At 44.7% G+C, this 26,480-nt stretch overlaps 1 protein-coding gene across 1 annotated transcript in view; it reads right to left on the bottom strand.

The window, feature by feature from the left end:
* LOC139760255 (atrial natriuretic peptide receptor 1) overlaps positions 1-26,480 on the bottom strand; it is a 469,288-nt gene that overhangs the window by 214,391 nt on the left and 228,417 nt on the right. Inside the window, exons 7-9 of the mRNA XM_071683187.1 lie at positions 13,338-13,413; positions 3,956-4,085; positions 1,361-1,426 (exon numbers count right to left, since the gene is read on the bottom strand). Coding sequence (XP_071539288.1) covers positions 1,361-1,426; positions 3,956-4,085; positions 13,338-13,413 — 272 coding nt within the window. The remainder of the gene's footprint in view (positions 1-1,360; positions 1,427-3,955; positions 4,086-13,337; positions 13,414-26,480) is intronic.

Below are 26,480 nucleotides of genomic sequence, written 5' to 3'. Positions count from 1 at the left end.
GTGTGTGTGTGTGTGTCCCCAGGTTCGTATCCTTTCATCACACACGTTTTATTAACTGGATCTAAAGAATCACATTGCATCATATGATGAACTTTGCACGATCGCACTGCACTGTGGCATGATGTCAAACACCTGTGCGAATATGTACGTTAAATATAGCTGAGGTCTTGGAGCATTTAACGCCAAATACAACGGAGATCTTCGAGTATTTACCGCCAAATACCTTCTAAATCGCAGATATTTCACATCAGAGCCACCGAATATTATGTTACAGTACTTTCTCATTGACGTAAACTTTTACATGTCATTTAATCTTCGAATATTTGATTTTAGGATGATCGATATTCGACATGAGGAATCTACGTTGCTGCGGATCTCCAAATATCTGACAATGACACAATATTGGACGCTGAGCTGACTATGAGTCACGAGCGGGCTGGCCCGGGTTCGAATTCTGGGCTGGGCCGTCGGCTCACAGCCAACCCAACTGTTCATCCTTCCTTTCAGATTTTTGAGACACTTTGTACATTGAGGAACGAGAATGAGGGGTGGCTATGAGGCGACCATATTGTGAAGTTGTGTGTCGATACTGTGAGGTTGTGAGGGCTGAGGAAGACTATGAGGTTCAAGACTGATAGTGTGAGGTGGTGTGCCTAGACTGTGAGGTTGTGAGGGCTAAGGAAGACTATGAGGTTCAAGACTGATAGTGTGAGGTTGTGTGCCTAGACTGTGAGGTGGTGAGGGCTGAGAACGACTATGAGGCTCAGGACTGATACTATGAGGCTCAGGACTGATACTATGAGGCTCAGGACTGATACTATGAGGTTGTGTGCCTAGACTGTGAGGTGGTGAGGGCTGAGAATGACTATGAGGCTCAGGACTGATACTATGAGGCTGAGGGCTGATACCATGAGGCTGTGTGCCGAGACTATGAGGTAATGAGTGCCTAGGGGTCTCACTGTGGAATACTATGAGGCTGAGGGCTGACGCCATGAGGCTGTGTGCCGAGACTATGAGGGGTCACTGTGGAAAAAAATGAGACTATGAGGGGTCACTGTGGAAAAAATGAGACTATGAGGGGTCACTGTGGAAAAAAAATGAGACTATGAGGGGTCACTGTGGAAAAAATGAGACTATGAGGGGTCACTGTGGAAAAATGAGACTATGAGGGGTCACTGTGGAAAAAATGAGACTATGAGGGGTCACTGTGGAAAAAAAATGAGACTATGAGGGGTCAATGTGGAAAAAAGGGGACTATGAGGGGTTACTGTGGAAAAAAAAGGGGACTATGAGGGGTCACTGTGGAAAAAAAGAGACTATGAGGGGTCACTGTGGAAAAAAAAAAGGGGGACCAACTTACCTTGCAACGTCCAGTGCGTATGTACGTCTTACGGTTCTGGACGAGCGAGTCCATGGAAGCGTTCGTCTGTAACATACGATTATTTTGTTAGAAAACCAACAAGTGGGGGAAAATAATGTTAGAAAACCAACAGGTGGGGGAAAATAATGTTAGAAAACCAACAGGTGGGGGAAAATAATGTTAGAAAACCAACAGGTGGGGAAAATAATGTTAGAAAACCAACAGGTGGGGGAAAATAATGTTAGAAAACCAACAGGTGGGGGAAAATAATGTTAGAAAACCAACAGGTGGGGGAAAATAATGTTAGAAAACCAACAGGTGGGGAAAATAATGTTAGAAAACCAACAGGTGGGGGAAAATAATGTTAGAAAACCAACAGGTGGGGGAAAATAATGTTAGAAAACCAACAGGAGGGGGAAAATAATGTTAGAAAACCAACAGGTGGGGAAAATAATGTTAGAAAACCAACAGGTGGGGAAAATAATGTTAGAAACCAACAGGTGGGGAAAATAATGTTAGAAAACCAAGAGGTGGGGAAAATAATGTTAGAAAATCAACAGGTGGGGAAAATAATGTTAGAAAACCAACAGGTGGGGAAAAATGTTAGAAAACCAACAGGTGGGGAAAGTAATGTTAGAAAACCAACAAGTGGAAAATAATGTTAGAAAACCAACGGGTTGGAAAAATTAACAGAAAACCAATAGGTGAGAAAAAAGTTAAAAAACCAACAGATAGGAAAATATTGTTAGAAAACCAATAGCTGGGAAAAAAACGTTAGAAAACCAACATGTGGGAAAAAAGTTAGAAAACCAACAGCTAAATTGAGAAAGAAGAAGAAGAAGAAGAAGAAGAAGAAGAAGAAGAAGAAGAAGAAGAAGAAGAAGAAGAAGAAGAAGAAGACGGAGGAGGAGGAGGAAGAGAAGGAGGAGGAGAAATTGTAGGAAGAGAAGTCAGATGAAGAGCGAAAAAATCGAGAACGAAGAAAAAAAAGAAAGCGTAATGTGACAGTTTCTCCCACACACACTTATCATCATTCTAGCAACCAGTCAAGCACAAGTTAAAGTCATTATATAAACCTGCTCAAATCCTCACTCCTTTCCCTACCCTCGATATCTGGCTATCTCCTCCTGTTTATCTTGATATCTCACGTCTCGTATTTCATCTTAGTTGATAGCGTAAAGATAACATGGGACTCCATCCTATACATTTCGTCCCATAGCTACAATACGCAAGATTCTCCTGGGATTCAAAGGAGACAAATTCATGGAGGCTATCATTAAAACTGGGAGCTGAACCTGTAAACCGGGAACTGGGGGGTACCGGGAACTGGGGTACTGGGAACTGGGGTACCGGGAACTGGGGTACCGGGAACTGGGGTACCGGGAACTGGGGTACCGGGGTACCGGGAACTGGGGTACCGGGAACTAAGGTACCGGGAACTGGGGTACTGGGTACTGGGGTACCGGGAACTGGGGTACCGGGAACTGGGGTACCGGGAACTGGGGTACCGGGAACTGGGGTACCGGGGTACCGGGAACTGGGGTACCGGGAACTAAGGTACCGGGAACTGGGGTACTGGGTACTGGGGTACCGGGAACTGGGGGTACCGGGACCTGGGGTACTGGGAACTGGGGTACCGGGAACTGGGGTACTGAGGTACCGGGAACGGGGGTACCGGGAACTGGGGTACTGGGTACTGGGGTACCGGGAACTGGGGTACCGGGAACGGGGGTACCGGGAACTGGGGTACCAGGAACTGGGGTACCGGGAACTGGGGGTACCGGGAACTGGGGGTACCGGGAACTGGGGTACCGGGAACTGGGGGTACCGGGACCTGGGGTACTGGGAACTGGGGTACCGGGAACTGGGGTACTGAGGTACCGGGAACGGGGGTACCGGGAACTGGGGTACTGGGTACTGGGGTACCGGGAACTGGGGTACCGGGAACGGGGGTACCGGGAACTGGGGTACCGGGACTGGAATACCGGGAACTGGAGTACCGGGAACTTGGGTACTGGGAACTGGGGTACTGGGGTACCGGGAACGGGGGTACCGGGAACTGGGGTACCGGGAACTGGGGTACCGGAAACTGGGGTACCGGGAACTGGGGTACGTCATCCTCAAGGGGCCCACTGGTCCTTCTCCAGTGGATGGTGATGCAGTTTGTGAGGGACTGGAGACCCCACGTAACCGGGATGATGGGCTATACCGGTGGCAGATGGGCCATCTACTGGGAACTTAGCCTGTGTAATCCACCATCACTGTAATCCATCTACTGGGAACCTAGCCTATGTAATCCACCATCACTGTAATCCATCTACTGGGAACCTAGCCTATGTAATCCACCATCACTGTAATCCATCTACTGGGGACCCAGCCTGTGTAATCCACCATCACTGTAATCCATCTACTGGGAACCCAGCCTGTGTAATCCACCATCATTGTAATCCATCCACAGACAAGAGGATTATGGGAAGGGAAGCAACAATGTCACGACACACACACACACACACACACACACACACACTACACACAATAACTCACAAGTGAATAAGCTAATTACAGAATGATAATCACTGTTTGATAATTACTTACATTAACGCTAATCTTGCCTAGGGAGACTTTCGAGCCACACTTGCCCTGCTTGGTGGGCTCCAGGATCTCCACGTCCTCCCAGGAGATCCGCCACGTCAGAGAGGCCAAATCCGCCTCCAATTTGTAGTGCCTGTAGGAGACGACCACACAATCATGTACTACAAGACTTTCTGTACATTTCAGTACAGAAAATACGGGGGGAAAATACCAAAGACATATCAGGTATTGGCAATATGCTTCTATCTTATCGTTTCAGTTTTATTTTTTAAAGTCATTTTATAGAGTAACTTGATGCAATATGTCGTACATCAAAATATTGGCGTCTACGTCGGTCAATGGCGTGTCTTCGACGAAGCTAATGTCTGGAGACGGGCGACTCTCTTATGAGTTTTATCATTAATTTTTGTCCTTTGTCTTCACTTAAACCCCTAACATATTTCTTTCTAATAAAAACGGTTGAATAACGTGAAATGACACTACAGTGAAGACGAAAGCAGTAACATACACAGTATATCGAGAAATCTCTAGGTTATCGTTACGGATCTTACATTCCCATTTTCTCATACGATAATAAGAGTTACAGAAAACGAAGAAAATATAATTTTATGGGACACCCTAAGAAGGCGAGGTTTCGTCTTCGTTAAATCATCATTTGCATTCTTTACCTCAACCTGACCATTATATTCTCAACGTTTTCAACAGAAGAGAGCTTTGATAGCTGTAGAAAGAATGTATTTCGATGTTGATATTTTCCCACCTCTCTAAAGAAAGACTTATGCATCAAGTATAATCATTTGACGATTACAATAATACTGTTGACCAACAGAAGTTTTATCTAATGCTAAGATACCCTTCAGCAAACACTGAAAAATGTACGTCATAACCAAGATAAATGAACGGCAATACTTGATTTATAGATTAAATGAAATTCTTACATCTTTATGTATCTAGATATGTAACAATACACCATCATGTATCTAGACATGTATTAATACACACCATTATGTATCAAGATATGTATTTAAGTTCGTATTTTTCATGTCACTAATTATAGCTAATTGCTAAGATCTACCATCGTAACTAGGATTCTGTCGTTACTGCAAGAAGACCACCTCATTACCTGCTGGTACCAGTAATTCGTACCTGGTGCTAACAGCAAATTAATCGAATTACCTTTAAAAGGAATGAACAAAAGAAAAAGTCGATGCTAACATGTCCTCTGGACATTATGCCAGTAGGAAAAAAGAGGCAATTAACGCCATTTCAGGAGATGCCTCATTAAAGACTGGTAATTAACACCAGCACTTAACAGCACTTTACCCTGAGTCAGATATAAATGGGATACGTGGGTTGTTATAAATCTAATGGCTTGCAAACGACCTCGTCTGGTCATTAGGACCTTTAACCACGAGAGCGTACGACCTTGGAGCATGACATCACAACACCTCCAGGTCAGGTCACGGGCCCACAGGTCAGGGGGTCATGCAGAATGGGGCCGACCAGGACGGGGTCGTATATGACAGGGTCGTATAGTATGGGATCGTAAAGGACGGGGTCGTACAGAACGAGTTCGTACAGGACGAGGTCGTACAAGACGGGGTCGTACATGACGGGGTCGGACAGGACGAGGTCGTACAGGACGGGGTCGTACAGGACGGGGTCGTACAGGACGAGGTCGTACAGGACGGGGTCGTACAGGGCTGGGTCGTACAGGACGGGGTCGTACAGGACGAGGTCGTACAGAACGGGATGTCGTACAGGACGGGGTCGTACAGGACGAGGTCGTACAGAACGGGGTCGTACAGAACGGGGTCGTACAGAACGGGGTCGTACAGGACGGGGTCGTACAGAACGGGGTCATACAGGACGGGGTCGTATAGGACGGGGTCGTACAGAACGGGGTCGTACAGAACGGGGGGTCGTACATGATGGGGTCGTACATGACGGGGTCGTACATGAAGGGGTCGTACATGATGGGGTCGTACAGGACGGGTCGTACAGGACGGGTCGTACAGGACGGGGTCGTACATGACGGGGTCGTACATGACGGGGTCGTACAAAATTGATGCCACACACCAATTATCCCACGTAAATGATAAATGATAAATGATTAAAAAATGGTTAGACGTAGGAGGGAAGTGCTGAAGAAGGATTAACATGATGGAAAGGAAGGGAAAGGGGGAAAATATGGGAAGGAGATGGAAATGAAGAGAGATCTACATGCCAAGTGGGAAAGCCATATGAAGAACAGAAGAAAAAGGAAGCTTGAGAAGAAAAAGAAAGAAAATAAAAGGGAAGAGAAAGAAACATGGAAAAGGATAGTTAGGTCATGAAACAGGTGGATGGAACAGACACCACCTGCATGGAAAAGACACATGGGACATTTAGAGCTACGAATATAAAAGTAAAATAAAAAAATAAATACTAGGTTTGAGTAAACGGATTTGTGACTCATTTCCATATGCCAACAACAAAATGAGATAAAAGAAAAAAAAAATAGGGATTTCGTGAAAACAAGACAATATATATATCATTTGTTTTATATTTATTTACCTTAACCGCCGTCTCCCGCGTCAGGAAGTAGCGCAAGGAAACAAAGGAAGAATGGGCCCAACCCACCCACATACACATATATATATACATAATATATATATATATATATATATATATATATATATATATATATATATATATATATATATATATATATGAAAGGATCACAATTTTGCGCGTGATCAAGATATTCCTATGAGTCCACGGGGAAAATGAAACACGAAAAGTTCCCAAGTGCACTTTCGTGTAATAATCACATCATCAGGGGAGACACATGAGAGGAATATAACAGTCAGTTGATATACGATGTATATCAACTGACTGTTATATTCCTCTCTTGTGTCTCCCCTGATGATGTGATTATTACACGAAAGTGCACTTGGAACTTTTCGTGTTTCATTTTCCCCGTGGACTCATAGGAATATATATATATATATATATATATATATATATATATATAGCAAGCTTTGATGTGGACGTTGTATTCAGGGTTTTTAGAAAGCAGAGATGTCGCTTTTTAGATAAAGTTATCGTATTATGGGAAAAAAAAAAATCATTCATGTCGAGCTAATGAATGAAGCAAAAATGCCATAACTCATTACTTACATTCGGTGGGTGGCTGGGGGGGTGAACCCCCCCCCCCCAACACACACACACACACACACACACACACACACACACACACACACACAGATTTCTAAATAGGCTAGCGGGAAACTTCCCCAAATGAATTAAACTAATCGTACAAAAACTCCTCCTCCTCCCCACCTCCTCCACTCCCCCAAAGTAAATTATCAATTATACAGACGTTGCACTGTGTAAATAATCAATTACCCTGGCTATAGGTCTCTTACACCATACAACATTAATCACACACACACACACACACACACACACACAAGGGAAGAACTCACACAATTTATCTTAATTGACCCCTGGCTTTTGAATTAGGCTTCAAGCATTAATTAACTACCACTTAGACATTCAGACCCAAACAAAAGTGATTGGTTCTTGAACACGACTGAACTTTTTTCTTTTTTTTACAATTTGCGTATCCTACGCACCTAAGAATATGTTAAATGTGATTTCTTGAGCGAATTACAGAAATGATGGACCGTTCGTAATTGTAACTGGTTTGAGAAGTCGATCTTAAAATTGTTTTTTTTTTTTCGTAAAAATAACTTTTTTTATTGGTTTACTTTAGATTGCAAGCTTCCTCATCATGATTAAAATCCCTTAAGAAATCAAGTCACTTTATCTAAAAATCACTTAAAGAAATCTATAGTCACCTATGTTCTTTCTTCAGTCTATACGAAGAGAGTGAGACCGGATGGTTTCAGTCTCCCAAGTCTGTCATTATCAAAACGAAAAGATATGAAGAGATCTGAATTCACTTTAGGTGTCTGTTCCATTCCTCTGTCTCTCCACTCTCCTGCCTTTGAATCATCTGTTCCATTCCTCTGTCTCTCCACTCTCCTGCCTCTGAAGTATCTGTTCCATTCCCCTGTCTCTCCACTCCCCTGCCTTTGAATTATCTGTTCCATTCCCCTGTCTCTCCACTCTCCTGCCTTTGAATTGTCTGTTCCATTCCCCTGTCTCTCCACTCTCCTGCCTTTGAATTATCTGTTCCATTCCTCAGTCTCTCCACTCTCCTGCCTTTGACTTGTCTGTTCCATTCCTCCGTCTTTCCACCCCCCTGCCTTTGACTTATCTGTTCCATTCCTCTGTCTCTCCGCTCTCCTGCCGTTGAATTGTCTGTTCCATTCCTCCGTCTCTCCACTCCCCTGCCTCTGACGTATCTCTCATCCATGATCGTTGTTGACTTCGACCCCACATTCATCGACGGCACAATCGTCTCTCCTAAAGAGACAGACGTCTGTGACACCCGACTTCTAAAGGCGAACTCCTCTGTCTCACATAGGGAGCAGGACTCTCGTAACCTGGACATTTGAGCATCTGATTAATACTCTTACTCTCTCTTGACTTTTCTCTCTTCTACTCGAGATGGAAACTTGTTCTCTAAGATGTTTCCTGAGGTTATGTCTGACCTACTTCAACACTGGTGCCCTTGAGCACGAAGGTACGGCCCTTGAGCACGAAGGTACGGCCCTTGAGCACGAAGGTACGGCCCTTCAGCACGAAGGCACGGCCCTTCAGCACGAAGGTAAGGCCCTTCAGCACGAAGGCACGGTCCTTCGGCACGAAGGCACGGTCCTTCAGCAGGAAGGTAAGGCCCTTCAGCACGAAGGCACGGCCCTTTGAGCACGACGGTACGGCCCTTTGAGCACGACGGTACGATGGCGTGTTCTTTGGCCTCGGACTATCATAGTCAAGGGCTTCGTACCGTCTTGCTCAAGGGCTTCGTACCGCCATGCTCAAAGGCTTCGTACCGCCGTGCTCAAGGGCTTCGTACCGCCTTGCTCAAGGGCTTCGTACCGCCGTGCTCCAAAAGCCTACCTCACCAGAGGCCAGAAACATCGGGCCATCCCATCCATCAATGTGGAGCCAGATCCTCTGATGTGGAGTAAAGGCACGAAGAAAACCTCCCCCGCCAATGGGGAAACCTCGTCTTTCTGGAGGTAAGGGAAGATGTAGGGCGCCCCGTAAGAGTGAGTCGTGGTGGAGGAGGATCGTCGTACGCATGCGCGGGGAGATCTTCCTTGAGATCTCTCAGAAGATCTGGGTAAGTCGTGCTGAGCCGAGGAGACGAGAGAGAGAGAGAGAGAGAGAGAGAGAGAGAGAGAGAGAGAGAGAGAGAGAGAGAGAGAGAGAGAGAATGTGCTGTGACTGTCTACCGGTAAAGAGAGTATACGAAGCAACGAAGCAGAGAGAGAGAGAGAGAGAGAGAGAGAGAGAGAGAGAGAGAGAGAGAGAGAGAGATAGAGTGAGAGAATGTGCTGTGACTGTCTACCAGTAAAGAGAGTATACGAAGCAGAGAGAGAGAGAGAGAGAGAGAGAGAGAGAGAGAGAGAGAGAGAGAGAGAGAGAGAGAGACTTTTTCTTTTTTTACCAGGACGAGCAAATCCGAAACGTTTTTCACAGCTCCTATATCTCCCCAGTTTTTCCCCTCCTCCCCTACGTTAATAAATAAATATATATATATAAAAAAGTTTTAGATACAAAAGTTTTCAATCCCTTTCAGGCTAGCGAGAGAGGGGAAAAAAATGAAGCCATGAAGAGCTGAAGTGTTGTGAGGGTACATTTGTGCGGTTCAACATGACAGGGAAAAAAATTACAGTAAATTTTTTTTATTTCTTTTTGTCTTAGATATGAAACGTGGAAGATTTTTGAAGTCAGAATATCTTAAAATTAATTTTTTCAGATATGAAGCGTGGAAGATTTTTGAAGTCAGAATATCTTAAGATTAATTTTTTCAGATATGAAACATGGAAGATTTTTGAAGTCAGCATATCTTAAAATTAATCTTTTCAGATATGGAGCGTGGAAGATTTTTGAAGTCAAAATATCTTAATTTTTTTCCAGATGCGAAACATGGAAGATTTTTGAAGTCAAAATATCTTGAATTTTTTTTTGTCTGAGATACGAAACGTAGGAAGATTTTTCAACGTCAAAAATATGTAAATTAACTTTTTTCTTTTTGTCGTAGTCACGAAACGTGGAAGATATTTAACGTCAAAAAAATTTAAATTCTTTTTTTTGTTTTACATACGAAACGTGGAAGATTTTTAACGACAAACGATTTCAAATTCATATTCTTTTTTTTTTGTCTTTGACACGAAGTGTGAGAGGTTTTTAACGTCCAAAAAATTCAAATTTATCTTTTTTTTTTTTAGTCACGAAACGAGGAAGATTTTTAACGTCAAAAAAATCTTAAATTTATCTTTTTTTTGTTTTACAAACGAAACGTGGAAGATTTTTAACGTCAAATGATTTCAAATTTATATATCTTTTTTTGTCTTAGACACGAAGTGTGAAAGATTTTTAACGTCCAAAAAATTCAAATTAATCTTTTTTCTAGTCACGCAACGTGGAAGAATTTTAATGTCAAAAATATGTAAATTAACACTTCGTGGCTCTTCCATGTATATATAAATACATTTTAGCATTCATCCCTTCCCAATGTGTATGATCTAAATAAAACAAATAATTTCACGTTCTTTATTCGAGTGGAAATTCTCCATCAAGCGTGTTAAAATTCACTTCGCCCCCCCCAAAAAAATTTTTTTTACACATTTGGAAAATGGCTTAGTATTTGATCAGGAATCTTTCCGTAGTGACCCAATTAGAATGAAAGAGAAAAGAGGAAAATAAAAAAAAAATTAAGTCTAGTTGAGCCTTCCGCCCCTCTACCCTCCCTCTGTAAATGTTTTACATCGGCTCTTCCGCCCGACGAGCACCTCTGTAAATGTTTTACATCGGCTCTTCCGCCCGACGACCACCTCTGTAAATGTTTTACATCGGCTCTTCCGCCCGACGACCACCTCTGTAAATGTTTTACATCCGACTGTCCAACAAATTCCATGTGTTTCCAACACCACCAAAAGCTTCGTCCACTTGTAACTCAACGAACTACTTTACTTTTCTGTTTTTCTTTTACTGAAACTATCGTCGCCAGGGCATCGAACCCGTATATTAAGTAGGTAAAGGCAATTTGGAATGAGGGAGGGAGGGAGGGAGGGAGAGGAACAGACGGGAGTTCACTGGGACAGAGGGTTAGACAGGAGGATAGAGAGAGAGAGAGAGAGAGAGAGAGAGAGAGAGAGAGAGAGAGAGAGAGAGAGAGAGAGAGAGAGAGAGAGACTTTAGATAGATAGATAGAGATAGACAGATAGCTAGATAGATAGCTAGAGAGAGAGAGAGAGAGAGAGAGAGAGAGAGAGAGAGAGAGAGAGAGAGAGAGAGAGAGAGAGAGAGAGAGAGAGAGAGAAATACGTCGAGACAGGAAGGGACAGTACAAGACATACTGGAAGATCAACGAAATTATCATCACCATTATCACGAAATTATCATTATCATAATCGTTATCATTATCATCATTACTGAGGTCTTTTCTTCCATCTGTGCCAACCTTCACATGCGCGCGGGGGTGAAACACTGAACAAGACTCCTCTTTTTATTTTTTTCATCATCATCCTTATCATTACGATTCTTCTTAATCTATATGATCCATCACCGTTATCACTTTTATCAGTAAGGTTATCATCAACTCACACCAAAGTGTGGGATTCAAAGGGATCCACAATCTCTATTAGGTCTATCAAAAGCTTCCAATGCGAACTGCTGCAAAAACCATTTTCTTTTTACTTCTAAATCTTTCCTCTTTTCTTTCTCTTTTCTTTTTTAACGCATTCTTCTGTTATGAGGTTCGCCTCCTGCTTCGAGACGTGAGGGGATCCTTCTGGCCTTCCCTCATTCTTAATGAGGAGGCTGTGGAAGTGGGGGGGGGTGTCTTTTCTTTCTCTTTTCTTTTTTAACTCATTCTTCTGTTATGAGGTTCGCCTCCTGCTTCGAGACGTGAGGGGATCCTTCTGGCCTTCCCTCATTCGTAATGAGGAGGCTGTGGAAGTGGGGGGGTGTCTTCCTCATATATCGCGTTATCAAACCACATTCCACAAAGAGGAGGATCTGTATTCCCCGCTAATGAGGGAGAGACGAAGTTGGCCCAACAAGAAGAAGACGAAGACGACGAAGAGGAGCCTCCAGACATAGCAGAATCTATAAGGGATCGACAACAGACCCGCGCCATAAGTTTGGGGAATCTGACCCTATCCCCACGCCACATAAGCCTCCAGTTCCGTGAGATACCATTACGTTAAAGGGGTTTGAACACCCTTTCTTTCTTCTTTTTTTGAAGGGGAATGTATTATATATGGAGACGATTCAATTTCCTGATGGCGGAGCATTCTGGGAAGTGGATGTTTTGTTCCAGCCACCTCATCTGCCCCTCCTCTCTCTCTTTGACAGGGTGTTGACGCCCGTCCACCATTTTTCAATCCTCACGTACCTAATTTTCCTGGAATAGTATTGAAGGTAGAACACTCCCTCCTCCTCCTCCTCCTTCTTCTCCTCCTCCTCCTCCTTCTCCTCCTCCTCTCTCGCCGTGCCCCCTCTTGCTTGGCAGTCAGTCAACCTTATGGTCATTTCAACCTAACCACAACACGTTATAAACACAGCCATTCGTATATACACCCTAACACCTCTCCGTTATACGCTTGACAAATGAGAAAATGTGGTCAGACACATGTATGTATATATATATATATATATATATATATATATATATATATATATATATATATATATATATATATATATATATATATTCTGATTAATGGTTTATGGGGACATATACATCTGGATCAATGATTACTTGTGGAGTTCCTGGATTAATGATCTTTATGGGACGTGTACACATTTGGGATTAATGGTATTGAGGGGGCCATATATATATATATATATATTACCCACCCACGTACACATGCATATACATACACGTCCACACGCAAATATACATACCTATACATCTCAACGTATACATATATATACACACACAGACATATTCATATATACACATGTACATAATTCATACTGTCTGCCTTTATTCATTCCCATATATATATATCAACTGACATTATATATCTTTCCTATATCTCCCCTGATGATGTGATTATTACACGAAAGTGCACTTGGGAACTTATCCTGCTTCATTTCCCTGCGTGTGTATGTGTGTGTGTGTGCTGATGATGGGCATCAATTCTGGATAAACACTCGTGGTGTGTACACACACACACACACACACACACACACACACACACGGCTGATCTAGGCACCTGCAGGACAGGACTCCCTGACTGGCCGAGGTTCTTACCTGTAGATGAAGACGCTGCCGACGGCCATAACGACGACCAGGAGCGCCAGGAGACCCGCTACGATGCTCCAGGGACCTGCGTCGTGCGTGGAGGGAGAGGAAGAAGAACCAGCTAGTTACCATGGCGCGCTCCCACGGGAGGGTGGGAAACTCACGGGGGATGGGTGGGGTTGAGGGAGGAGGAGGAGGAGGAGGAGGAAGACGTGGCTTTGGAGGGTGGATATGGTGTGAGGGAGGAGGAGGAGGAAGACGTGGCTTTGGAGGGTGGATATGGTGTGAGGGAGGAGGAGGAGGAAGATGTGGCTTTGGAGGGTGGATATGGTGTGAGGGAGGAGGAGGAGGAAGACGTGTCTTTGGAGGGTGGATATGGTGTGAGGGAGGAGGAGGAGGGGGACGTGTCTTTGGAGGGTGGATATGGTGTGAGGGAGGAGGAGGAAGACGTGGCTTTGGAGGGTGGATATGGTGTGAGGGAGGAGGAGGAGGAGGGGGACGTGGCTTTGGAGGGTGGATATGGTGTGAGGAGGAGGAGGAGGAGGGGGACGTGGCTTTGGAGGGTGGATATGGTGTGAGGGAGGAGGAGGAGGAGGAGGGGGACGTGGGTTTGGAGGGTGGATATGGTGTGAGGAGGAGGAGGAGGAAGACGTGGCTTTGGAGGGTGGATATGGTGTGAGGAGGAGGAGGAGGGAGACGTGTCTTTGGAGGGTGGATATGGTGTGAGGGAGGAGGAGGAGGAGGAGGGAGACGTGTCTTTGGAGGGTGGATATGGTGTGAGGGAGGAGGAGGAGGAAGACGTGGCTTTGGAGGGTGGATATGGTGTGAGGAGGAGGAGGAGGAAGACGTGGCTTTGGAGGGTGGATATGGTGTGAGGGAGGAGGAGGAGGAGGAGGAGGAAGACGTGGCTTTGGAGGGTGGATATGGTGTGAGGGAGGAGGAGGAGGAGGAGGAGGAGGAGGAGGAGGAGGAGGAGGAGGAGGAGGAAGACGTGGCTTTGGAGGGTGGATATGGTGTGAGGGAGGAGGAGGAGGAGGAGGAGGAGGAGGAGGAGGAGGAGGAGGAGGAGGAGGAGGAGGAGGAGGAAGACGTGGCTTTGGAGGGTGGATATGGTGTGAGGAGGAGGAGGAGGGGGACGTGTCTTTGGAGGGTGGATATGGTGTGAGGAGGAGGAGGAGGGAGACGTGTCTTTGGAGGGTGGATATGGTGTGAGGGAGGGAGAGGAACAGACGGGAGTTCACTGGGACAGAGGGTTAGACAGGAGGATAGAGAGAGAGAGAGAAAAAACCCAGTCCATTCCAGCTGTTTTGGGAAAGTGGATTTACATAAGAAAATAAACCAGCTCTGTGGAATGGTGTCTCTTTTTCTTTTTTCATTCGGTCTTATTCAAATGATTCACTTAAGCTCATTAATATTCTAATTTGGAAAGATATGAAACTCCGTCTGAGCACGCGCGCGCGCGTGTGTATGTATATGCGTGTGTGTGTGTACGGGGAGGGAGTTCTACACTCATGGTGGCCCCATTTCTTGTATGCCTAATATATTCTATTCACCAAACCAGTGTAGATAAGACACACTTTATCATCTCCTCGTCTCGAGATAACGCCTCAGAGTATTCTGTGTCTCTTTAGCTTCACCACAGAGCTTATCTTACTTTAAAGTCAATGTACCATATCTAAACATTTTCCCTTTTCGAGTCTGTATCGATACATTTCCAACTATGGTGGGGGTTCTTATGACCCCTTTCCAGTTCTCCAGTTCCACTCCAAAAAAAAGAGTAAGTCAATAAACTTTTAAATACCGTAAAGTGATGACATAATATTTACTGTAGAATGTGAGTTGGTTATCCTACAAATATATGGTATGGGAGAGCTCTGCTGTTTTTCTCACTGTTTGCCCCTTTTTGAGGCCATCTGTGCTCACGAAATCTGTCATCTTCAGTGCATGTAGCATGAAGCAGTTCTTCTCACTGAACATTATCCTGTGTGGTGTGTACAGCAGTGACTTTCACAGTGTATTCACGGGAAATCTCAGGAGGGAGGGAGGGAGAGGAACAGACGGGAGTTCACTGGGACAGAGGGTTAGACAGGAGGATAGAGAGAGAGAGAGAAAAAACCCAGTCCATTCCAGCTGTTTTGGGAAAGTGGATTTACATAAGAAAATAAACCAGCTCTGTGGAATGGTGTCTCTTTTTCTTTTTTCATTCGGTCTTATTCAAATGATTCACTTAAGCTCATTAATATTCTAATTTGGAAAGATATGAAACTCCGTCTGAGCACGCGCGCGCGCGTGTGTATGTATGTGCGTGTGTGTGTGTACGGGGAGGGAGTTCTACACTCATGGTGGCCCCATTTCTTGTATGCCTAATATATTCTATTCACCAAACCAGTGTAGATAAGACACTCTTTATCATCTCCTCGTCTCGAGATAACGCCTCAGAGTATTCTGTGTCTCTTTAGCTTCACCACAGAGCTTATCTTACTTCTGAAGTCACGATAGGGCTTATCTTACTTTTAAAGTCAATGTACCTTATCTAAACATTTTCCCTTTTCGAGTCTGTATCGATACATTTCCAACTATGGTGGGGGGTTCTTATGACCCCTTCCAGTTCTCCAGTTCCACTCCAAAAAAAAGAGTAAGTCAATAAACTTTTAAATACCGTAAAGTGATGACATAATATTTACTGTAGAATGTGAGTTGGTTATCCTACCAAATATATGGTATGGGAGAGCTCTGCTGTTTTTCTCACTGTCTGCCCCTTTTTGAGGCCATCTGTGCTCACGAAATCTGTCATCTTCCAGTGCATGTGAGCAGTGAAGCAGTTCTTCTCACTGAACATTATCCTGTGTGGTGTGTACAGCAGTGACTTTCACAGTGTATTTCACGGGAAATCTCAGGGAAGGAGGGAGGGAGGGAGGGAAGCAGCGCCTCTGTCGTTCGAGCATCCAAGGCAGGCAAGACTTACCAGTGTTGATGGCCAGACACACAGAGCCGTCTTTGCTAACTTGTGATCGGTATGTCTTTTCACGAAAGTCAACGAAACAAAAGGTTTTCGTGGCAATCTACTCGTAATATCCATGCTAGCACGAATGACTGCGGGATCAGGGAAAAAATACCTTCGAGCTTATAATTTCAAGGTAAAGCTTGTCTATGACATACCAGGTAAAGCTTAATTCCACTCCCGACAGACAGACCCCACCACACCCCCATCATCAGTGTTCATCAGAGAACCTGTCACAGTCGAATGTCCCAACAACTGACTCGAAAATTCGATGGCGTCCTCACTTCCTCCAGCCAGCTCGTCGTATTTCAGTCAATTCATCGTCATGTCCCGCCACTGGCTCGATGTAATTCCGGGGTCTCAAGTGTGGTTCACAGATGGGACTCCTCCACAAATCGGATGTGTGGGCTGGACTGTGTGTGTGTGTGTGTGTGAGACGATGGATCTGTCCCTGCTCGTCCATCAGTTGCCGGGTGAGATGTGACCCATCTGCCGTGAGGGAACGTCCCTCACACCAGCTGCTGGTGAGGCTTAACCAAATTTCCCGTCGCATGGAGTGAAATGACTGGGAACTATGTGAATCGTTTTCTGAATATTATTCTAAATGCTGTGGTGACTCAACTGTTCCGGATCTATTTCTGAATATCATTCTGAATACAGTGATGATTCAACCGAACTCCCCTCCAATCAACTCGAATCTATTTCCGAAAATTACTCTATAAATACAGATGTAATTCAACCAAACTCTCCTCCAATCAACTCGAATCTATTTCCGAATATTACTCTATAAATACAGATGTAATTCAACCAAACTCCTCTCCAATCTCGAATCTATTTCTGATATTACTATAAATGCAACGATGATTCAACTGTTTCGTATCTATTTCTGAATACTACTCTAAATAAAGAGATGATTCAACTGAACCCCCCTCCAATCAACTCAAATCTATTACTGAATACCACTCTAAATACAGAGATGATTCAACTGAACCCCCCTCCAATCAACTCGAATCTATCTATTTCCGAATATCACTCTAAATACAGAAGTGATTCAATCAAACTCCTCTCCGGTCACCTGTCTCTACCTACCTTTCTCACATCACCAACCCGATGTCTCCTCGACGGGGGTCTGTGATGTGACCAGCGAGAGAGAGAGAGAGAGAAACTCCCACCACCTCCGTCCACGTCGATGGACGGGATCACTCTTCAACTCGACTATGAAACGCAGACTTAGACTGTCTCTCATCTCTCATCAGCCCTACGGAACTCCTGTCTCTCTCTCTCTCTCTCTCTCCTTCCCCCAGTACACAACTGCCTCTTACAGGATGAAGGAGGAGAAGGAGTAGGAGGAGGAGGAGGAGGAACTGATGGTGTGTCTCCTCTCATTTACACTCGTCATCCTGTATAGATAGATTACACTCCATTCATCTGGGTAGGGAGTGGGTCACACACACGCCCTCCACCCGACCCCTTAACAGCGCCTATCCTTTTCGTCCAAATCCTTCCCCTACGAGAGCTCTTCAAAGGTCTGGTGACTGCTGTGCCTTCCTCCCAGGAGATAAGGATTTGGATAAAGGTCCACGACTGCCAATGTGTGTGTCCAACAAGGACACAAGCAGAATCAAAATTTAACACGAAGTGTTCCGGGTTCGAATCCCTTTCAATCATCATTACACCACCCGGATCTATACAGACAAAAACACGTCATACACAGAAAACGTAATTGAATTTTTGTATATGTTTTTGATGCCTGCGATGGATTCTGGTTGAATGGCCTCAGCTTTTAACACCTATTCAGTCCAAAAAATATTCATACATACACACTCGCTCATGTAGTTAAGCGTGGAGCAGGCTGCCTTCGCCAGACAATGAATCAAAATGTACTCAGTACACAATGGGTCAAGCTGTACTCAGCGCCCGATGGGTCAAAATGTACTCAGCACACAATGAATCAAAATGTACTCAGTACACAATGAATCAAAATGTACTCAGCACACGATGGGTCAAAATGTACTCAGCACACGATGAATCAAAATGTACTCAGTACACAATGAATCAAAATGTACTCAGCACACGATGGTTCAAAATGTACTCAATACACTGAATAAAAATGTACTCAGCACACGATGGGTCAAGCTGTACTCAGTACACAATGAATCAAAATGTACTCAGCACACGATGAATCAAAATGTACTCAGCACACGATGGGTCAAAATGTACTCAATACACTGAATCAAAATGTACTCAGCACACGATGGGTCAAGCTGTACTCAGTACACAATGAATCAAAATGCACTCAGCACACGATGGGTCATGCTGTACTTAGCGCACGATGGGTCAAAATGTACTCAGCACACGATGGGTCAAGCTGTACTCAGTACACAATGAATCAAAATGCACTCAGCACACGATGGGTCATGCTGTACTTAGCGCACGATGGGTCAAAATGTACTCAGCACACAATGAATCAAAATGTACTAAGCACACAATGAATCAAAATGTACTCAACACACGATGGGTTAAAATGGACTCAGCACACGATGAATCAAATCAGCCTCAGCACACGAAGATGAAACAAAGTACACTCAGCACACAATGAATCAGAATATACTCAGCACGCCATGTCCTCAGTACACAGTGGGAGGGGTCCAATCTCCGCTGCTCACTGGACAGTCATTGACGTTCGGGAAAAAACCATGAAAAAACCTTTTTTAACGACAGAAAACTGGAATAAATCGCGAGTGGAAACAAGAAAAAACCTTTTCAACGACAGAAAACCGGAATAATTCGCGCGTGGAAACAAGAAAAAACTTTTTGACGACAGAAAACCAGAATAAATCGTGAGTAGAACCTAACCTGCCACAGTAATTAGGACGACGTGACCCCAGACCCAACAGTGACCTCGGGTGGGTGGGTAGGTAGGCATCCCACGTGTCCACAGGAAGGTCACGGGCGCCAAACACGTCCCTCCCGCGCGTGCATCTCGGCCCGATCAAGGGCGTCGTATGCACGGGCTCTCGAGGGGAGAGAGAGAGAGAGAGAGAGAGAGAGAGAGAGAGAGAGAGAGAGAGAGAGAGAGAGTATGGAGGAACATGACGAGGAATATTTAGCGTGGGAAAGAGAGCGAGAGAGAGAGAGAGAGAGAGAGAGAGAGAGAGAGAGAGAGAGAGAGAGAGAGAGAGAGAGAGAGAGAGTACATGGAGGAACATGACGATGAATATTCAGCGTGAGAAAAGAGAGTGAGAGAGAGGGAGTGAGGGAGAGGGAGTGACGGAGGTACGTAGGTAGGGAGAGAGAGAGAGAGAGAGAGAGAGAGAGAGAGAGAGAGAGAGAGAGAGAGAGAGAGAGAGAGAGAGAGAGAGAGAGCCAGCCAGACTATCATACCAAGGGTCGTATCGTCGCGCTGAAGGGTCCTATAGTCGTTTTAAGTGTCGTGCCATCGTGCTCAAGGGTCGTACCGTCGTGCTCGTGTCGTACCGTCGTGCTCAAGGGCTGCACCGTCGTGCTCAAGGGTCGTACCGTCGTGCTCGAGTCGTACCGTCGTGCTCGAGTCGTACCGTCGTGCTCGAGGGTCGTACCGTCGTGCTCAAGAGTCGTACCGTCGTGCTCAGGGGTCGTACCGTCGTGCTCGAGGGCTGCACCGCGCTCCGTGCTCAAGGGTCGTACAATCGTGCTAAAATGTCGCACTGTCGTGCTCAAGAGTCGTACCGTCGAGCTCGAGGGTTGTACCGTCGCGCTCAAGTGTCGTACCGTCGTGCTCAAGGGCTGCACCGTCGTGCTCAAGGGTCGTACCGTCGTGCTCGAGTCGTACCGTCGTGCTCGAGGGTCGTACCGTCGTGCTCAAGAGTCGTACCGTCGTGCTCAGGGGTCGTACCGTCGTGCTAAAATGTCGCACTGTCGTGCTCAAGAGTCGTACCGTCGAGCTCGAGGGTCGTACCGTCGTGCTCAAGGGTCGTACCGTCGTGCTCAAGGGCTGCACCGTCGTGCTCAAGTGTCGTACCGTCGCGCTCAAGGGTCGTACCGTCGAGCTCAAGGGTCGTACCGCGCTCCGGGGTCGTACTACCACCACGACCGTGCTCTGACGTCGTACCATCACATACCATCAGTTATTCCAAAACAAATAAATCATTTACCATCATTTATTACAATGCAGTGAACGGTGTTCGAACACAATAACAATAAAATGTTAGTAATTTACAAGAGAAAAATGAGGTACTCAAATGTTCATTTAATATTCCCAACTGTATATATATAAAAAAAAATAACCAACAGGTTCCCAAAATAAATTGGACTCCATTGTCGCAGATGCCACCATTACAACGCCATTATAATCTCGAGTTCGTTATAATAAATGATAAAGATTCGCTCAAATACGAAAGCTTCTAAGAAAACAAAAAAAAAAAAAAATTCACAATTTCATTTAGTCAATCCCACGTCGAATCTGACGATAAAATATACGAAATATAAACGATTTAAAAAATATAAACGATTTGAAAAAGAAAAACAAAGAAGTTTATCTTAGACCTAATATTAACGTTTTACATGTATGAAATAAAAGGAGAAACGACTAAATGTTATGACACAAGGGAGTAACAATTTCCCTATATATATATATATATATATATATATATATATATATATATATATATATATATATATATATTATCCTGGGGATAGGGGAGAAAGAATACTTCCCTCGTATTCCCTGCGTGTCGTAGAAGGCGACTAAAAGGGGAGGGAGCGGGTGGCTGGAAATCCTCCCTTCCCACTTTTTTTGATTTTCCAAAAGAAGGAACAGAGAAGGGGGCCAAGTGAGGATATTCCCTCAAAGGCCCAGTCCTCTGTTCTTAACGCTACCTTGCTAACGCGGGAAATAGCGAATAGTATGAAAGAAAGAATATATATATCATATATACATTACCCAGGCAAGAAGGGTCATAAAATTTGCATATTACGAAATACATTCATTCCACGAAGCCCAAAGGCTGATAGGAAGCAGGCTGGGGTAACAGATGTTAAAAAAAAAAGAAAGGGTTCAAAAGGAAAATGAGTTCAATAACTTCTACATCACGACGACTGACAGGGAAAAATAATTTCGAGACGGTACGAGACGGGGAGACTGTCTCCTCTTTCAAGGGCAGTATAGATGGGAGAGACAGTGTACAGTTTAAAAAAAGGGAAGAGAGAAGAGATAGTGCATGATTCGAGAGACAGATCTGGGGTTTTGTGAGAGACAGCAGTGCATGGCATATAAGGTGTAACAGTGCATGTTTTGTTATAGATATAGTGCCTGTTTTATAGAAGACGCGGTGCATGTCACCTAAAAATAGCAGTGCATGTTGTATTGATATAGCCAATGTTTTATAGAAGAGATGGTGCATGTCACCTAATAGATAGCAGTGCATGTTATATAGATATAGCCAATGTTTTATAGAAGAGATGGTGCATGTTACCTCATAGATAGCAGTGCATGTTGTATAGATATAGCCAATGTTTTATAGAAGAGATGGTGCATGTTACCTCATAGATAGCAGTGCATGTTGTATAGATATAGCCAATGTTTTATAGAAGAGATGGTGCATGTTACCTCATAGATAGCAGTGCATGTTGTATAGATATAGCCAATGTTTTATAGAAGAGATGGTGCATGTTACCTCATAGATAGCAAGTGCATGTTGTATAGATATAGCCAATGTTTTATAGAAGAGATGGTGCATGTTACCTCATAGATAGCAGTGCATGTTGTATAGATATAGCCAATGTTTTATAGAAGAGATGGTGCATGTTACCTCATAGATAGCAGTGCATGTTGTATAGATATAGCCAATGTTTTATAGAAGAGATGGTGCATGTTACCTCATAGATAGCAGTGCATGTTGTATAGATATAGCCAATGTTTTATAGAAGAGACGGTGCATGTTACCTAATAGATAGCAATGCATGTTGTATAGATATAGCCAATGTTTTATAGAAGAGATGGTGCATGTTACCTCATAGATAGCAGTGCATGTTGTATAGATATAGCCAATGTTTTATAGAAGAGACGGTGCATGTCACCTAATAGATAGCAGTGTACGTTGCATAGATATAGCAAATGTTTTATAGAACGTCATTATAGAAGAGATAGTGCATGACGTAAAGGAGATAGAAGTGCATGTTTCCCGCGAGACAATACATGTTTCGGTAACGCATGGGGGCAGTGCATGACTTATGTCACGCGACATTACTGCATGTCTGATAACAGACATGAGACCAAGCATGTCAGAATATGGGCACTGAGAAGTCTTCGCTATGCATAATGGCCGAAGGTGTCTGACACACAAAGGCAATGTCTATCAGTACGACCCCTGAACATGTCTATCGATTGACAGTACGACCCCTGAACATGTCTATCGATCGATAATACGACCCCTGAACATGTCTATCGATCGATAATACGACCCTTGAACATGTCTATCGATCGATAATACGACCCTTGAACATGTCTATCGATCGATAATCCGACCCTTGAACATCCTTGGGTGCGATGAACCCCCTTGAGCACCAAGGCCTTCCACCAAGGCCAAGCCTTTCTACTTTAGGATCACACCGTCGTGCTTAAGGTCCGTGACGTCGTACTTTAAGGGTCGTACCCTCGGGCTCAAGGGTCGTATCTTCCTGCTCAAGGGTCGTACCTTCGAGCTTAAGGGTTGTACCGTCGTACACAAAGGCCGTACCGTCGTGCACAAGGGGTCGTACCGTCGTCGTGCTCAAGGGTCGTACCGTCGTGCCCAAGGGTCGTACCGCCCTGTTCAAAGTCTCGCTAAAAAGTCAATTATTCTGGACTATGACGCAACAGACTCTCTCCCTCTGGTGTCTGGCTCTCCCAATACATCGAATTAGACACGACTCACAAATGGAACTCCCACATTTCTAACATGGCCCTCGTGCACTGCTTTCATTTACGTTCATCCACTGCTTTCATTTACGTTCATCCATTGCTTTCATTTACCTTCATGCGCTGCATTCATTTACGTTCATTCACTGCTTTCATTTACGTTCATCCACTGCATTCATTTACGTTCATCCATTGCTTTCATTTACCTTATGCGCTGCATTCATTTACGTTCATTCACTGCCTTCTTCATTTACGTTCATGCACTGCCTTCGTTTACGTTCATGCACTGCAATCATTTACCTTCATGAAATGCTTTCATTTACGTTTATGCACTGCATTCACCTACGTTCATGCATTGCTTTCATTTACGTTCATGCTGTGCAATCATTTACATTCATGCACAGCTTTCATTTACCTTCATGCACTGCTTTCTTCATTCACGTTCATGCACTGCTTTCCTCATTCACGTTCATGCACTGCTTTCCTCATTCACGTTCATGCACTGCTTTCCTCATTCACGTTCATGCACTGCTTTCCTCATTCACGTTCATGCACTGCTTTCTTCATTTACGTTCATGCACTGCATTCACCTACGTTCGAACACAGCTTTCATTTACCTTCATGCATTGCTTTCTTCATTCACGTTCATGCACTGCTTTCTTCATTCACGTTCATGCACTGCTTTCACCCGCATCGCTCTCTGCCTGGGTTCCACGAACAGAGAAAAAGATTTGGATTTGGTCATTTATCGACAGGGAAAATGCCTTGGCGGGTACACATTATTTCTACACCGGCTACACCATTCGTTGACCAAACCCCAGAGGAAAGATGAACAGCGAGGCCAACTGCAGACCTACTGATCCATCCTATGACACGAACTCACATGGACGAAGACCTACCCTCCCCCAAGCGGGCCCGTGCGTGCTGAGCTCATGGTTGGCAACGCTACACCACCACCACACCACCTCCACTGTGTGTGTGTAGCCGTACACACACACACACACACACACACACACACACACACACACACATACACACACATACACACACACACACACACACACGCACAGACACACACACAAACGCCAATTCTGACCAAAAAACGAGGATAAAAATATATATATATATATATATATATATATATATATATATATATATATATATATATATATATATACACATTATCTTTTCCATAGGAAATCTAGTTTTATTTCCAGGTTTTGCTGTTACTTTTCCCTTACAGGAAAATCTAGCTTTACTTTCAGATTATGCAAGTATTTTCCCTCCACCAGATGACGAGAGCTCACACAAGCCACCGAGGACGAGTCTCTCTCTCTCTCTCTCTCTCTCTCTCTCTCTCTCTCTCTCTCTCTCTCTCTCTCTCTCTCGAAAGCCTTGTTATTATCGCCCATGGAAACAGCCTGACCAAGTGTGGTCATTTTTTTTTTTTACCTTTTCCACTTGTAACCTTTTCCCTGAGCGTTATTTCCTCGTCTGTCTGGCGAGGGGTGATGGGGTGATGGGGTGATGGGATGGATTTCTTGGAGGGAGAAACAGGTGGTGGTGGAAGGGGGGGGAGGGGTGACTGATGCATTATTCATCCCGCCGTTTATACATTATTCATCGTCGAGGGGGGAAAAAAAAACCTGTTTCTCTTCCTAGCTTCGGAGATGGATTTAAATGACTAATGGTCTACGTACAGTGTGTGTGGCTGGGGTGTGGGGGTGAGAGATAAAGAGAGAGAGGGAGGGGTGTGTGGTGGTGCGGGGACGGGGAAGGAGGGAGGGGAGTGCGGTGATGGGGAGAGAGAGAGATGTGGGTAGTGTGTGTAAGAGAGGTGGAGGTAAGGGGAGACTGTGTGGAGGGGGTAGAGGGAGAGATTGTGGAGGGGGTAGGGGGAGTGTGTGGAGGGGGAAGGGTAGTGTGTGTGGAGGGGGTAGAAGGAGAGTGTGTGGAGAGGGTGGGAGAGTGTGTGGAGAAGGTGGGAGAGTGTGTGGAGGGGGTAGTTTAGAGTATGTGGAGGGGGAAGGAGGATAGAGTGTGGAGAGGGTAGGAGAGTGTGTGGAGGGGGTAGGGTAGAGTGTGTGGAGGGGGAAGGGTAGAGTGTGTGGAGGGGGTAGGAGTGTATGTGGAGGGGGTAGGGTAGAGTGTGTGGAGAGGGTAGAAGGGGAGTGCGTGGAGGGGGTAGGAGGATAGAGTGTGGAGAGGATGGGAGAGTGTGTGGAGGAGGTAGGGGAGAGTGTGTGAAGGGGGTTGGGAAAGTGGAGGGAGGTTAGGGAAAGTGGGAGGGAAGGACAGTGTGTGTGTGTGTGTGTGTGTGTGTGTGTGTGTGTGTGTGTGTGTGTGTGTGTGTGTGTTGTTCAAGAGGAAAAGACGAGTTAAAGACGAGTTTGTTGACAGATGTGCTCAATGTGCTGAAGTGAAATGAGGACACTTATAAATGTACTTATATTTACCTTACTTACAAAAGCGCACCAAAGTTTAGTGAACTGTGTCTGGGGCCCATCTCACACCACGGCGTCATCAGCATACAACAAGTGCCTTAATATCCCACAGTCATCCCACGGCGTCATCAGCATATAACAAATGCCTTAATATCCCACAGTCATCCCAGCTCACCCTCATTTCGGCGGAATATCCCAATCAAACATAAAACAAAACCAAAACCAAAATAGCCACCGTAAAAAAAAACCTCACAGACCACTTGCTCTCACACGACCACTTGCTCTCACACACACACATGCACAGCATAGCATGAAAGAGTCATACATGTGAAACACATACACACACACACACACACACACACACACACACACGTCTAATTTCTCCAGCCAAAAATGTAAAGTCCTCTCCTAATACAACTTACCATAAATGCAGTATACACCATCATTTGTCTACAGAACTCTGGTCAATTCCATAAATGCAGTATACACCATTTCATTTTCTTCTTGTCTTAATAGAATCTTTCGCCCCACTGCTAGTCTAAGAGTACAAATCTGACCCCACACAACACATTCCTTTCCTAAGGCCATCATTTTCGTTTCCCCCCTGCCAACGGAGCTGGGTGAAATACTCGTAGTAATAATGGGGTCATACATCCTCCATTATGCCTTGCCTAGTCATGTGACGTTGTGGGGAGGAGCTCCCCAACACATGCCACGAGCCATCCTTCATTCACATGTATTTCATTCACATGTATTTCATTCACGCAGTGGGGGGGGAGGTGAAGAAGCACTGCCTTCCTTTATTCATCAGATGCCCCAGGTTGAACACT

The sequence above is a fragment of the Panulirus ornatus genome, chromosome 36 (assembly GCF_036320965.1).
Source record: "Panulirus ornatus isolate Po-2019 chromosome 36, ASM3632096v1, whole genome shotgun sequence".
In the NCBI taxonomy this organism is placed as follows: Eukaryota; Metazoa; Arthropoda; class Malacostraca; order Decapoda; family Palinuridae; genus Panulirus; species Panulirus ornatus.
The sequence above is the reverse complement of the archived record's forward strand: the minus strand, read 5'-3'. Positions and strand labels throughout refer to the sequence as shown.